At 48.9% G+C, this 14,550-nt stretch overlaps 6 protein-coding genes across 6 annotated transcripts; 3 read left to right on the top strand and 3 right to left on the bottom strand.

Moving 5' to 3' along the window:
* Nucleotides 1-131: 131 nt before the first annotated feature.
* OGAPODRAFT_47430 (uncharacterized protein) lies at nucleotides 132-1,655 on the bottom strand (the record flags this gene model as incomplete). The annotated part of the gene is made up of 1 exon (XM_018355548.1): nucleotides 132-1,655. A coding segment is annotated over one exon (1,524 nt), but the record flags the coding sequence as incomplete, so codon positions are not given.
* Nucleotides 1,656-4,476: 2,821 nt separating this feature from the next.
* Nucleotides 4,477-7,578, top strand: OGAPODRAFT_16003 (uncharacterized protein; the record flags this gene model as incomplete). The annotated part of the gene is made up of 1 exon (XM_018354113.1): nucleotides 4,477-7,578. A coding segment is annotated over exon 1 (2,980 nt), but the record flags the coding sequence as incomplete, so codon positions are not given.
* Nucleotides 7,579-7,607: 29 nt separating this feature from the next.
* OGAPODRAFT_98927 (uncharacterized protein) lies at nucleotides 7,608-9,173 on the top strand (the record flags this gene model as incomplete). The annotated part of the gene is made up of 1 exon (XM_018358056.1): nucleotides 7,608-9,173. One exon carries the CDS (start codon nucleotides 7,608-7,610, stop codon nucleotides 9,156-9,158), a length of 1,551 nt encoding a protein of 516 aa, XP_018211120.1. The 3' UTR covers nucleotides 9,159-9,173.
* On the bottom strand, nucleotides 9,145-11,072 carry OGAPODRAFT_16001 (uncharacterized protein). Its single transcript, XM_018354112.1, has one exon. The coding sequence runs from the start codon at nucleotides 10,707-10,709 to the stop codon at nucleotides 9,192-9,194; it is 1,518 nt and encodes a 505-aa protein (XP_018211119.1). The 5' UTR covers nucleotides 10,710-11,072; the 3' UTR covers nucleotides 9,145-9,191.
* Nucleotides 11,073-11,238: 166 nt separating this feature from the next.
* OGAPODRAFT_81963 (uncharacterized protein) lies at nucleotides 11,239-14,455 on the top strand (the record flags this gene model as incomplete). The annotated part of the gene is made up of 2 exons (XM_018356582.1): nucleotides 11,239-11,547; nucleotides 11,593-14,455. The coding sequence occupies 2 exons, from the start codon at nucleotides 11,239-11,241 to the stop codon at nucleotides 13,723-13,725; spliced, it is 2,442 nt and encodes an 813-aa protein (XP_018211117.1). The 3' UTR covers nucleotides 13,726-14,455.
* On the bottom strand, nucleotides 12,842-14,455 carry OGAPODRAFT_93215 (uncharacterized protein). The gene has a single exon (XM_018357298.1). The coding sequence runs from the start codon at nucleotides 14,439-14,441 to the stop codon at nucleotides 13,722-13,724; it is 720 nt and encodes a 239-aa protein (XP_018211118.1). The 5' UTR covers nucleotides 14,442-14,455; the 3' UTR covers nucleotides 12,842-13,721.
* Nucleotides 14,456-14,550: the final 95 nt, after the last annotated feature.

The raw sequence follows: 14,550 nt of genomic DNA, 5'->3' as shown, positions 1-14,550 counted from the left end.
ATTGGCGATGACTCAGACTTGAGCTCTGTGGTCTCCGAGTCCAACAGCTGCGGAGAGAGCCGTTTTGACTCTTCCTTATTTTCAATGAAAAAGTCATAAGTTTTTCCACTATGGCACGGAGCACCGACCTCAGAGTGCATTTTTGCAAGCAATTCCAGACACTTCTTGACAGACTCGTCCACCATGATGAGTCTGATGAGGGTCTCCTTGCCTTCTATCGTGAGTCGCTGCTGCAATTGCAATTTGACTAACTCCTTGATAGCAGCATGCATTTCATTGCGCAACTTGTCCGTGTACTCGAAAAATTCCTTCACCTCTTGTTCGGTCAGGCTATCAGACTTGCGCAGCATGTCCATAGCCATTTGAGTGAACGGCTTGCCGTTCTGAGTCACTTTCAGGAGCGGGTTTAGGTCTGAGCTACCGTCCGTGTCTCCGTACAGTGCTCTTTCCATGTTGCGCATGGTGAGCAGCCCCACTTTCTGGTGAAACTCTGGAGGAACGCCTTCCAGGTCGTAATCAATATTGAATAGCGATCGCGAGTACTTGAGAGATTGACAGAGTGACTCGCAGCATGCTTTTGTCAACACATTCTGCTTGATGGATAGATAATTGAGGTTTTTCATGAGCGGCAACGTCTCGCTCAATTGAATCAGCGCGACCTGCGAGAAATCGTTGCCGTCCAAATTCAAACGATGCAGGTCCTGGAAAAGAGGCAGGTACGCCACGAACTTGTGCATGAACGTCTCGAACAATTTTTTGTTGTTGGAAAGATCCAGATACTTGAGGTGCGAGAACTTGGAAAATGCGTCAAACACAGCAACAGTGTCCTCGTTGTCGCGGAGATTGCAGCTGTTGAGCGAAAGGAGAGCCAGAGAGGACCGGAAGTTCTCCTGTTTTGTGTACTCAATGAACGGACGCAGCTTGGTCGACAGGTCATTGTAGCCCAGGTCCACTCCAACAACGTTCGAGCTCTCCTTCATCCAGTCTACCACAATCTCGATGTGGCTCAAACTGAGATCGTTGAAAGCAAGACCGATCTTCATGGTGTTTTTGAGTCCCAGCTTCAAAAAGTCTCTGAACACGGCCAGATCATTGATTTTGCAACCACTCAAAACCATCTCGTTAATTCCACGACGTACCATCAATGTTGCGGTCAGCAAAGACCAATCCATATCAGAACGATCCTGAATATTGCATGTCATCCGGTCTCTGGTGTCTGCTGGTTTACGAAGCTTTTGGAGGTTGAGGTCAAGGGATGGACACTGTGTGAGGTCTAGTCTTGTGAGAGCTTTATTCATCGACAAGAACCAACAAAGCATCTTCCAGCCTTCAGCGTCGATCGGAGTGTTTCTCAGAGACAGTTTCTCAAGGTGACGCTTGCTCAATAGCGCCGCTAACAGCGTGCGGAACATTTCGTGTGTCATCGAGACTCCGTCCAGAGAGACACAGTGAATAGGCGCAATACGAACAAAATCAGCAAAAGAAAGCACTTCAATCAGCGAAGGATGCGGATTGCGCAGTTGCAAAATAGGCAGCGGATCCGTTGACCCCTTGGGGATCTGTTTAAGAGTGGCAGGAATAGGAAGGATTTCCCGCAGATGACAGCAGCGGGTGTACAATTCGTCCAGTTTGAGCGTGACGACCGGCTTTTCCATTGGCTTTCTTCTTCTCACCATTGGCTTGTCGATCTTAATGTCGTCGATCGGTCCCATCGAGTCTCCGGTAGTTCGGGCCTTCTCTGCTGCCACCACTTTGTCGTGCTGATTAATTGTCTGGTCTGACGGACTTCTCTGCATGCTTTCGGATGAATCCTGGTGGACAAGCCTTAGATGGCCGGATCCACCCACCACGATACCGGAAGAGGTGGTCTTTTGCTCTTCTGGGCTGAGTTTGTGGATGATTAGCTCTCCGTCAGGGCCCACTTCGACATTTCCCTTACGTGGGTGTCTGGATGGAATTTGTTGTGGGGGGTCGTTGACAAAAGTGGTGGTTGCAAAAGCCACTTTCCGAATAGGCTTGACGTCTCTGAGAGCCTTGATCGGAGGCGACTTCTCGACTTTCGGTGGCGGAGGTACGTATGAAATAGAAATGGATGACCTTCTGGACGGGTGCGGCGAAAGATGGCTCGCATCCTTGTTGCGAGAGAGTTTAAGGAACGACCCGAAAACACTCTCTTTGGTGTCTCTGGTAGACGGACACTCCTCCTCCTCCACCGGATGGTTGTACTTCGGGTGCAGTGAAAATGCCGAGGGGAGTTTCGGTTTGTCAGGGTGCGGCGGAATTTCTTCAGGGCTGTATTTGATGTGCGACTCTATGGTTGGAGCGAAAACATTGTACTCGGGCGAATCCACATAGTCCATAGTATCCTCGATGTCTTTCAAGTATTCGTACAATTTGGGGTCTAGGTCCTTGTATTTGCTGGATAGTTTCTCTGAAGGAGCCCTTTGTGGCTGCTTGACTTCCTCCTTTGGCTGTTGTTCCGTTGACTGCCTACTTGGACGTGGAACCTCGGAAGCTGGGGGCGCGGAAACAGACGAGACGCTAACCGAGGACGACCGCGACCGTGGTCGCTCCTCCCTGCCAAATATCCTGCGGAGAAAGCCTCCATGCTTCTTTGGTTCCGGAATACAGGATGGCGAAAGCACATTGGTGCACGACCGGGTCAGCGAAGAGGTGCCAAAATCCTCTTTGGTGTGGGACGTCGTGCCATCCACTGTGCGCGATCTGCGCAGAGGAAGCAGATCGCGGTTGCTCGCAACAATATCTGTGTCAGGGGCAGAGACAGAAGGCAATGCTTTGTTGTTGCTTGAAGTAGCCAGGGATGGAGATTTTATTGGAGATAACATAGAACCTGTGGGTGCCTCACGGAGAAACCAGTCGTATTCCCCCGCCTCCAGCGTATTATTGACCACCTGAAGCTGGTACTGTAGCCGCTGGCGCAGCAGATCGTGCTGCTTGGTGTTATCAGTTGATGCTGTTGCAGACGATGACATGATGAAGACAAACTAATTTCGCAGACTATCGACCTCTATCGACCTCTACCGACCGCCAGAATCCAGAATTTTTCTCCAAACCTCTCGATGATTACGTCATCTAGCAAGGAGCTCGGCGCCGGAAGCATGGCTGATTAAGCAAGCAAGAGCAGAACCAAGTCTGTCTGCTAGAGCACGTGACCAGAAATGATCTTTACCAAGGCATTTACGGCACCACACGGCGGAAAAGCTACAACAAATATACGGTCTTGAGTTGCTTGCTCCGGCGAGTTCGATTCGGGCCCGAGGAGAACGGCGAAGTCCGCATTTAAAAATTCGGGTCAACCGAATTCAACATCCATGGTTTATCGACTCGCACGGCTCTAAAGTTTAGGGCCGAAATTCTTGATTCCCGATATACAAAATTTCATATTTTATGAATACCGAGCAAGCATACGAGAAACACCTTGCCCTCCAAAGACGGCCGCTGACGTTTTTGTTGAGCAAGAATGTTCCTCCGTTGCCGTTGCAGGAGGAGCGAAAGACGTTCCCGCATTATAAGACCAATCCTCTCTATCGCTGCTTTTTCTGGTATTTGACACCCCTTCTTCGCGTTGGGTACAAGAGGACGCTCCAGCCGGAAGATCTGTTTGTTTTGGATGAACAGCAGACGATTGATTACATGTACACGAAGTTCAAGAGCACTTTCCAGCCAGAGGTCGAGAAACTTCTTGCCCAGCATATTGCTCGAAAATGCCAAGAGCGCGGTGAAACACCAGCGACCTCCTCGGTCTCTCCAGAAGACGATGCGGACGACTTTGAAATCAAAGTGTCTGTTCTAGGTAAGCATTTGTTTTACACATTTGGTTGGCAGTACTCGAGAGCAGCCTTTGTGAAGGTGCTAGCTGATATTGCTGCAACTCTCATGCCCTTACTTCAGAAGAAACTGGTAGACTTCGTGGAGACCAGGGGTTACGGTGCCAACTCCAATACAGGAAAGGGAGTCGGCTACGCTATCGGGGCGTGTGCTATGATTCTATTTTCCGGTATTTGCATTAATCATTATTTCTATAATTCCATCACCACCGGAGCGAAGGTGAAGGCCGTTCTGACGAAGGCCCTGTTGGAAAAAAGTTTCAAGCTCGATGCTCGGGGCAAGCATAGATTCCCTGTGGGTAAGATCAACTCCATTATGGGAACAGATCTCGCAAGAGTTGATCTTGCTATCGGATTTTTCCCCTTCCTGTTCATTTTTCCTATTCCGGTTATCATTGTCGTTGTGATGCTGATTGTTAATATCGGGGTTTCTGCTCTTGCAGGTATTGCCGTGTTTGTCTTTTTCACGCTATTCACAGGGTTTCTCATTAGATACCTTTTCAGGTTGAGGGTGAGTGCAAATGTGTTCACAGACCAAAGGGTCAATTTAATCAAGGAGCTCCTGAAAAACTTCAAGATGATCAAGCTGTACGGCTGGGAAAACTCGTATCTGCGCTCTTTTCAGAAAGTCCGCTCTCAGGAGATGTCGACGCTTTTCAAGATGCAGGGCGGCAAGAACGTTTTGATCGGAATTTCGCTCTGGATGCCCTTGGCTGCTTCTATGGTGGCATTTTTGGTTCTTCACAACCTGAAGAGTGGTCGTTCTGTTGGAGATATTTTCTCATCACTGACTCTTTTTCAGGTTCTCACACAGCAGTTCCTGTTGGTCCCTGCCAGTCTTGCCATGTCCAGTGATATGGTTATCGGACTCAAACGTGTCTGTCAATTACTTTCCTGTCCGGAGGATAAGGAGCTGGAGAGGTTTTTTGATGACCTCGATGACGAGAAACTCGCAATGAAGGTCGAGAATGCGAGCTTCCAATGGCACACGTTTGAGGACGATGGAAGAGAGGACAAGAATGAGAGTGTCAAGAGCACCAAAAGCATCAAAAGCTCGACAATGTCCGAGGAGCAGGAGGTTGTGGAAAAGGAGTCCCACGAGCGGGACGAGCTGTCAAAGACGGATTTCCCCGGGCTGCTAAATTTGAACCTGTCCATCAAAAAAGGTGATTTCGTGGTTGTTACGGGCTCTGTTGGGTCGGGAAAGTCGTCGTTATTGAACGCACTATGCGGTTTCATGCCCAAGACCGAGGGAAGAGTTTGCAAAAATGGTAGTGTGATGCTTTGCGGTGTCCCGTGGGTGCAAAATGCCACCGTGAAGGACAATATCACGTTTGGCCGGCCTTTCGATCAGGAAAAGTACGACACAGTTGTTAAAGTGTGCTCCTTGAAGGGAGACTTTGATCAGCTGCCAGGAGGAGAGCTCACAGAGGTGGGGGAGCGTGGTATCACTCTCTCTGGGGGCCAAAAGGCGCGCATCAACCTTGCCAGAGCAGTCTATGCTGACAGAGACATCATCATGTTGGACGATGTTTTGAGTGCTGTGGACGCCAAGGTGGGCAAGTTCATAATGGACGAGTGCATTCTTGGATACCTCAAGCACAAGACACGCATTCTTGCAACCCATCAGCTTTCGCTGATTGGCTCTGCGGACAAAATCGTGTTCTTGAACGGCGACGGATCCGTTGACTACGGAACGTTCGCCGAGCTCAGGAGCAGAAACACCGAGTTTGTGAGACTTATGGAGTTTAGTCATGACGTCGAGAAAGACGATGACGAGGAGATGTTAGAAAACGAGAAGAAGGGCTTTTTCGACGACGAAGACAAGGGAAAGCTTGTCCAGGCGGAAGAAAAGGCCGTCAACGCTATCTCCTGGCAGGTGTACAAGTCGTACATTAGCACGGGATCTGGAAAACTCAAGGTCCTGCTCCCCATGCTATTTTTTCTCGTGATTGCTCTCACCACCTTCCTCACTCTATTCACCAACAATTGGCTGTCTTTCTGGATTGTCAACAGATTCCACCGCCCAAAGAGGTTCTATGAGGGCCTCTACATCATGTTCACTATGCTGGTTATGGTTTTCAACGTTCTGCAGTTTATGATCCTCGTGTATTTCTGCAACAGAGCAGCGCTGAGATTAAACATTATGGCCTTCAAGAGAGTGTTGCACGCCCCAATGTCGTTCATGGACACGTCTCCTATGGGTCGCGTTCTCAATAGATTTACTAAGGACACCGACTCTCTGGACAACGAGATTCAGGACCAGCTCAGAATGTTCCTTAATCCAGCAGCCACCATCATCGGCACCCTCGTTCTGTGCATTATTTACCTTCCGTGGTTTGCCATAGCCATTCCGTTCCTGGCAATGCTGTTTTTCCTGGTGTCCTCATTTTACCTGTCCAGCTCGAGAGAGGTTAAGCGGCTCGAAGCCGTGAAGAGATCGGTGGTGTACTCACACTTCAACGAGGCACTGTCTGGAATGGACACGATCAAGGCCCACGGCTCCACGGAGCGGTTCCTCAAGGTTAACGAAAAACTCATAGACGACATGAACGAGAGCTACTACGTTGTTGTTGCCATCCAGGGATGGCTTGCCATTAGTCTGGACTCGGTCGCGACGCTGCTGTGTCTGATCGTTTCACTGCTCTGCTGTTTCCGTGTGTTCAACATCAGCGGCGCTTACACCGGGCTGCTGCTTACCTATGTCTTGACCATTGCAGGCCTGTTGAGTTTCATGCTGAGATCGCTGACCGAAGTTGAAAACCAGATGAACTCCGTCGAAAGAGTCAATTACTATGCAACCAGCATCAAACAGGAGGCACCTTTCGAGATACCAGAGAACGACCCAGAGCCGACCTGGCCTGCTGTAGGAGCGGTGAAGTTTGTCGATGTCAGCATGAGATACAGGGAGGAGCTCCCTCTGGCCGTCAAACACCTCGACATCAACGTTCAGGGGGGAGAGAAAATTGGTATTTGTGGCCGCACGGGAGCCGGAAAGTCGAGCATCATGTACTGTTTGTTCCGGTTGGCGGAATTCGAGGGCCAAATTCTGATTGACGGGGTCGACATATCGAGAATCGGACTGCACAAGCTGAGATCGCGGCTGTCTATTATTCCGCAAGACCCTGTTCTGTTTAGCGGTACTGTGCGCTCGAACCTGGATCCTTTTGACGAGCACGACGACGAAACCCTTTGGACGTCGCTAGGCAAGGCAGGTCTCATCGACAGAGGACTTTTACCTCAAGTCAAGGAGCAGAAGAAGGGGGACCCCAATCTGCACAAATTCCATCTGAGTCGGACTGTTGAGGACGACGGTTCGAATTTCTCTCTTGGTGAAAAGCAGCTGATCGCTTTGGCCAGAGCTCTTGTTAGAGGCACGAAAATTCTGGTTCTCGATGAGGCCACATCGAGCGTTGACTACGAAACCGACGCCAAAGTTCAGACAACGATCACCAAGGAGTTTAGTGATTGCACTGTGCTCTGCATTGCACACAGATTAAAGACTATTGTGAACTATGACCGAATCTTGGTCATGGACAAGGGGCAGATTGCTGAGTTCGACACTCCGCGGAAATTGTACGACCAGAAAGGCATTTTCAGGTCGATGTGCAACAAGAGTGGTGTTTCTGAGGCCGATCTAAAATAAAATAGACGGAATTTTCCCGGTTTGGAAATTCTGATAAGGATTTTGCACGAGAAATCGATAGCGACGTTAATATTGTATAAAATTATCTGGGTCCTCGTGACTAATGAAATATTATGATTCGCGAATTTAGAAGCGTCGGCTTCTTTGGAGCAGCAAGCGTGTTCTGGTCCTGGAAGTTGCGCCAGACGCTCAGTAGCGACCAAAAACGGGTTGTCAGCTTTGAGGAACTGCAGACACATAACAAGCCCGATGATTGTTGGATTGCCATTAACCAGAAAGTTTACGACGTGACGGAGTTCATTAAGACGCATCCGGGCGGTGTTGCACGGATTTTGAGATACGCCGGAAACGACGCCACCAAAGGGTTCCATTCCATGCACCATCCACAATACTTGGAGACGTTTTTGGACGGCTCGTTGGTTGGAGAAATAAATGACCTTCCTACAAAGAAAAAAAAGACAAGCACCCGAAAAAAGCAAAAATTGATAGAGATCGAAGAGCAGGAGGAACAGGTGGTGAAACTGATTCCGCCAACGCTGTCCCAGATCTTTTCGCTTTCTGACTTTGAGGTTGTTGCAAAAAACGTTCTTTCTCCAGCTACCCTAGTATACGTCTCTTCCGGCGCAGATGATGAGTTCACTTTGCGCGAGAACAGATACGCGCTTGGCCGCATTTTCTTCCGTCCTCGCTGCCTCACTGACATCAGCAAATTCTCCATTGAAACAGACATTCTTGGTGTCCGGACCGCTGCTCCTTTTTTCATTAGTTCGTTTACGGGATCGGATTTAATCCAGCCTGAGGGAGAAAAGATTCTGGCCCGTGCTGCTGCCGAAGAGAAAATTGCATATATGGCCCCAAAGCGCGGTTCAGTCTCGTTGGAGCAGCTGCACGCGGAAACGGCTCATGGTCAGGTACTCTTTTACCAGCATGAGTTTGAATCTGCAGAAGAGCTTAGGGAAGCTCCTAAACTTTTCAAGCATATAGAAGCTACGATGCCACAAGTGAAGGCTATCTTTGTGAATGTGGACACTGCTGCACGAGGACACAGAGAGAAGGAGTACAAGGTTAGAGAAATGGAAGCCGGAAAAACCAACGCGAACCTTGCGGGGCTTTTGGGCTCGGAACCGGAGTACGTTGCCACATGGCAAGATTTTGAGACCATCAGGAAAAGCACCAATTTGCCAATCATTCTCAAGGGACTGCAACGAAAGGAGGACATTCTGAAAGCTGCAGAGCTAGGATTTCGGGGTGCATTAATTTCCAATAGCGGTGGCCGCCAGCTGGATTTCTCAAAACCTGCTATTGAGACTCTTGCTGAAGTACACGAGGCTCTGAAGGAGAAAAAGATCGAACGGAACCAATTTCAGCTTTTTGTCGAGGGAGGTTTCAGTCGTGGCTCGGACGTGATAAAAGCTTTGTGTCTGGGTGCAATACCTGCAATTGGCCGGCCAATGCTCTATAGTGAGGTGTACGGCCAAAAAGGTGTTGAAAAAGCGTCACAGCTACTCAAGGAGGAGATTACCAGAGACATGAAACTTCTGGGAGCCGGTAACGTGTCTTGTTTAGACGACAGTTATCTGGATCTAAGCAGTCTGACAGTCAAGCTTTGGGTTCCTGACTTCCAATATGAAAGAAACTACACTCCGATGGTCAACGTCATCTGAAAAGTTCAGCATTAAATAGACACCACTCACATATTAGCTAGATTCAGACAAGGTTTCTGTTTTCTCGATTATCGCATTGTCACCCAGGCCAGACGCTTTTTTTTCGTAGCTGTCGATCTCGCCCTCGGAGCCAAAGTCGCCCGTCCAGCCTTGGCGTCTCAAATAACTGAAGTATCTGATGTCCTCCAGCATGAGGTCATCCTCGAGACCGTGGGGAATACACAGGAAGGCTAGAATGACACCGGTAAGGCCCAGGAGCGCAGCAATGATGAACGTCCATTGCTTTCCGAGGTTGTTCTGGATCGGGGTGAACGCTTGAGTTCCAACGGCAGCACCAGTTTTGCCCAAGGCAGCGGAGAGACCGTACAACGTGGAACGGACAGGCGTGGCGTACGACTCGGCAGAAGTTAGCCCCAGGATGTTTCCGGGACCCAGGTTTCCGAAACCGTTGAAAATGCCGTAGAAGATGATGAAGAGCGGCACGATCTTGGTGATTTTCTTGTACGAGCAGCCGATAATGAGACCAATGACAAGGTAGCCACCAAAACCAATGCACATGGTGTATTTCCTTCCAATTCTGTCCGTGAGGAATGCGCCGACAAACAGCATAGGAATGCTGATAATCGCGAGCAACAGATTCCATTCCGCAACCTTCTCCAGGTCAGACGTGTCGTCCAGCACCGACGAGATGATGGTGGACGAGAAGATACCGTTCGGAAAAGTGACAAAGTCGTAGATAAACCAGCAGCCGCAGGTTCCCAGCAGTCTGCGCCAATAGTACTTAAACGTGAGCCAATAGGGCACGTTCTTTTTGATAGCTCCCTTCTTGTAGAGCACGGACGTGGCCATCTTGAACCTGAAGTAAAACACTGCGAGCGGCCAGATGCAGCCTATTCCAAGCATGACTCTCCAGGTGGTGGACAGGTGGGCACCGCTGCCGGTGGCAGGGTAGACTATCAGGAACACGATCAAGGCAAACGGACCACCGAGTGAGAGCGGCAAGTTGGTCACCAAAACGAAGACGCCTCCTCTTTTTTTGGTAGCCTCATTGGCAGACTCGGAGGCAGCAGTGGAACTGGCAGGGTACTCTCCGCCAACACCAAACCCGGTAATACCTCTTGCAACGATCATCATCCAAAACATGCCCTCGGTAGTGACGCCGTGGGAGGCAGTCGCCAAAATGGTTCCCACCACAATCATCAAGGTGGTGGTGAGAATGGCCCATTTTCTGCCAAAGTAGTCTCCGGTAACGCCCACCACGACCTGTCCCAGCACAGCTCCAACGAGCAGTGCGTTGGAGACCCGAGTCTTCATCGTGCTGTCGTACGTCTCGGGATACTTGAGGGAAAACACAGAGTTCAACATGTTCATACAGTTGTTCTGGTACCCGTCCGACAACAAGGCCGCACCGGCACAGATAATGGTGAAGATGTCACTAAGAGACTTCTTTTTGGCGAATCGGGTGGATCTGCCCTCTTTATCGTACGCCATCACATGAGATCCCGCGTCGAAGGTCTCCACTTGGACCTCGACCGCTTTTGAGTCTTCCATTTTGCAGTGAAATTCCAAATGCGGACTGCATGCTATATATTCTTGCGAGCAGCAGAGAGAGGTATCATCGAATTTTCAAATTGACCCCACATGGCTTTAACTAATATGAGCCATGCACGGCAACGCAAATTAATCTCACAAAGTATCTCCTTTGTGAAGCGGGCCACGTACAGGCGTGTACGCAGATGATTTGCCAACTGTGGCCCGTGCCAGATAAATGCCAATCTCCGACAAGCTTTCGCCAAGCGGCTCTCTTTGTTTTTTTCCCGATCCAAGCCCACGTGTATCCGACAGCAGCGCTGCAGGGCACATGGCTCGGCGTCGTTAACTTATTAACGAGCGGCTCTTGCCATTCTTGGCAACAAGGGCACCGGAAGCCCTCTCGGCACGTAAAGTCAGGTTCGCCCGCACTAGAGATCCTAACCTGATGCCAGCTTGCCAAGAGCTGGGGGGTTTTTCAGTCTCTCGAAACGCGGTGTATGGATGTGAAGTTGATAAATTATTTTTCGCGTGTTTGTTTACAGATCCCATGACATATAATAGAAGGTTCAAGATCTCGCCCGATAACGAGCTCGGTATCGGTGCAGGAATCTCCCCCACGCTAAAGCGAAAGCGTCTGTATGAGGACCCGTCGCAGAAACTTTGCAAGCCATTCAAGAGCCCCATACTGGTGTCTGCAGCTGTCTCCGCTGCAGGTAGGCAAATCCGCACAGCCCGTGCCAAAGGTCCCCAATCCTATGCGGAACTGGGGCAGGAGAACATTCCTTTTGGGTCAACCAAAGACGAAGACGAGCAGTATGGGCTGAACAAGAAAAAAGGTGCTCTATTGCCTCGCAATGTCTTTAGCTCTATGGATGAAACCAATAAAATTCTGACGCGCAAGTTCAAGGCCCCGATTAAGTCGGGTGCTGACAACGAGTATGAGCTGATGAACGCTCAGCCCCCACCACCTCTGGGAAACAGAAAACGTTTATACTTTCCCCCAAAACCGCTCCACGATCCACTCGGAGAGTACGCCATCGTTCTTTATGATCCTACGGTGGACGTGATTCCCGGCATGAAAGAGGAAGAAGAAGCTGCTTTGGCCGCGGCAAAGGCAGCAGCCGCTGCCGAAGAGCCGCAGAAACCGGCAAAGTCTGCACACAAGTCGCTGAACGAGATTTTGGGGATCAGTACCCGTCCAGAGGAGGAAGTCATGAAACAGTTCCCGAACGTCCCCGTCGTCATTGATCCAAAGCTCGCCAAGATTCTCAGGCCTCACCAGGTGGCAGGAGTCAAGTTTTTGTATCGCTGCACAGCAGGGCTGGTGGATGCTAGAGCCAAAGGTTGCATCATGGCTGACGAAATGGGCCTTGGAAAAACGCTTCAATGCCTAACACTTATGTGGACACTTCTAAGACAAGGACCGCGAGGCAGAAAGACAATTGAAAAATGCGTTATTGTTTGTCCATCATCGTTGGTGAAAAACTGGGCCAACGAAATCGACAAATGGCTTGGAAAGGGAACATTGAACTCCCTCGCAATGGATGGCAAGGGATCCAAAGGAGCCGGCGACATGGCCGAGGTGCTCAGACAGTGGGCTCGTGCCAAAGGACGATCCATTGTCAGACCTGTCCTGATTATCAGTTACGAAACGTTACGCCGAAACGTAGAGAACTTGGAAGGAACTGAGATTGGTCTTATATTGGCAGACGAAGGCCACAGACTCAAAAACGGAGACTCTTTGACGTTTACGGCCTTGAACTCTCTCAACTGCGAACGCCGTGTCATTCTGTCTGGTACTCCTATCCAAAACGATTTGTCAGAATACTTCTCGTTGCTGAACTTCTCGAATCCAGGTGTTCTGGGCTCCCGTGCACAATTCAGAAAGAATTACGAGCTGGATATTCTTCGTGGCAGAGATTCGCTTGCCACGGAAGAAGAACGGAAAAAAGGAGACGAAAAGCTTCAGGAACTAACTGAATTGGTCTCACGTTTCATAATCAGAAGAACAAACGATATTTTGTCAAAATACTTGCCAGTCAAATACGAATACGTTGTGTTTTGCAACCTTAGCGAGCTCCAATCTAAGCTGTACCGTCATTTTGTCACTTCTCCAGAAATCAATAAGCTCATTAGAGGTTTGGGATCCCAGCCTCTGAAAGCTATTGGCCTTCTTCGGAAACTATGCACACACCCTCGTCTGCTTGATTTGCCAAACGACATCTCAGGTTCCGAGAATATTATACCGGATGACTACGACTTTGGGAACGGAAGAAACAAAGACGTTCAAACATGGTACAGCGGCAAATTTGCCATGCTAGAGCGGTTCCTCTTCAAAATTCGCAAAGAAACAGATGACAAAATTGTGCTTATTTCCAACTTCACACAAACATTGGATCTAATAGAAAAACTTTGCAGACACCATAGATTTGGAACGGTGAGATTAGACGGGTCGTTGGGAATCAACAAACGTCAAAAATTGGTGGACAGGTTCAACGATCCAAACGCTGATGAATTTGTTTTCTTGCTAAGTTCCAAAGCGGGAGGGTGTGGTATAAACCTTATTGGTGCCAATAGGCTGATTTTATTAGATCCCGACTGGAATCCTGCCAGCGACCAACAAGCTCTGGCAAGAGTTTGGAGAGACGGCCAGAAGAAAAATTGCTTTATTTATCGATTTATTGCGACGGGTACTATAGAGGAAAAGATCTTCCAACGTCAATCAGCTAAGATGGAACTCTCGACATGCGTTGTGGACTCCAACGAAGACGTGGAAAGACAGTTTTCCAGCGAAAATTTGAAACAGTTGTTTTTGTACAATGATCAAACGCCCTGCGAAACGCATGATACTTACAAGTGCAAGCGCTGTCAAAGCGGCAAGCAAAAAGTGAAGTCAGCTGCGATGTTGTATGGAGATGCCACCACATGGAATCATATCGATCGTGAAGATCTTGCAAAGAATGATGACTTTTTGATGCAAAATGAGTCTCAATACGATTCTGTCAGCTATGCCTTCGAGTACATTTCGCACTAATGACCTTTGTTAATCCATGTTGTTGACCAATAGCATCTTTCATCTGCTTGATCGTCAATCCACAACAGCCCGATGGAAAGTAGGTCGTCCAGATTTGATTTGCATCTTGCTGTTTTCCAGCGGAAATTGTCGCGCAGGATCGAAACCGTGACATACCCAATGTTGTCTGCAGCTGTCAGTATTTGGCTTTGATCAGCATTAAACTCCTGGAGCACTGACTTAATATACATCTTGGGTCCGATTTTGACCAGTTCCAACTCATTTCCCAGCACTTTCAGGCTCTCCACGGCAACATGCACATCATGGTGGTCCAGTTTGAATTGCCAGCCATCCTGGATAGTGCTAGTCAACAGCTGGATCACCTCATCCACAGATATTATACCCCCATACAGGTCTCTAGTTGCTTGACATATCTCATATATTCTAATGGCAAGTCTATTATTTCTTTCTTCAGGATCAAGGTCGTCTTCGGCAGTCATATAGAGTGGATCGACTCCAAAACTTTCACAGATCTGGCTGAATTGCGCTCGCAGATGTGGGTTCTTCATCAATTCCTTCTTGTGCTCCTGTTTAAAGCTGACCAACGCATTTTGGAACACCTGGAGCTGTGTTCTCAGTTGCTCCTCACGCTGCCTCAGCATGGCCTGTCCCAGATCTTGGAACTTAGTCTGCTGGTCTGCATTGCGATCAAACGACAGCAATCCTTTCCGATTCATGGTAAATATATCATAAAAATATTGGGTCGTGTGTAAATCATACTAAATTGTCGAAGTTCGCCACTGAAATAATTATCTACAAGAAATACAAAACTATGCAGAATACTGA

The sequence above is a fragment of the Ogataea polymorpha genome (genome assembly GCF_001664045.1).
Source record: "Ogataea polymorpha strain NCYC 495 leu1.1 chromosome Unknown OGAPOscaffold_3, whole genome shotgun sequence".
NCBI lineage: Eukaryota > Fungi > Ascomycota > Pichiomycetes > Pichiales > Pichiaceae > Ogataea > Ogataea polymorpha.
Note: the sequence above shows the minus strand (reverse complement) of the source record. Positions and strands in the feature narration are given on the sequence as shown.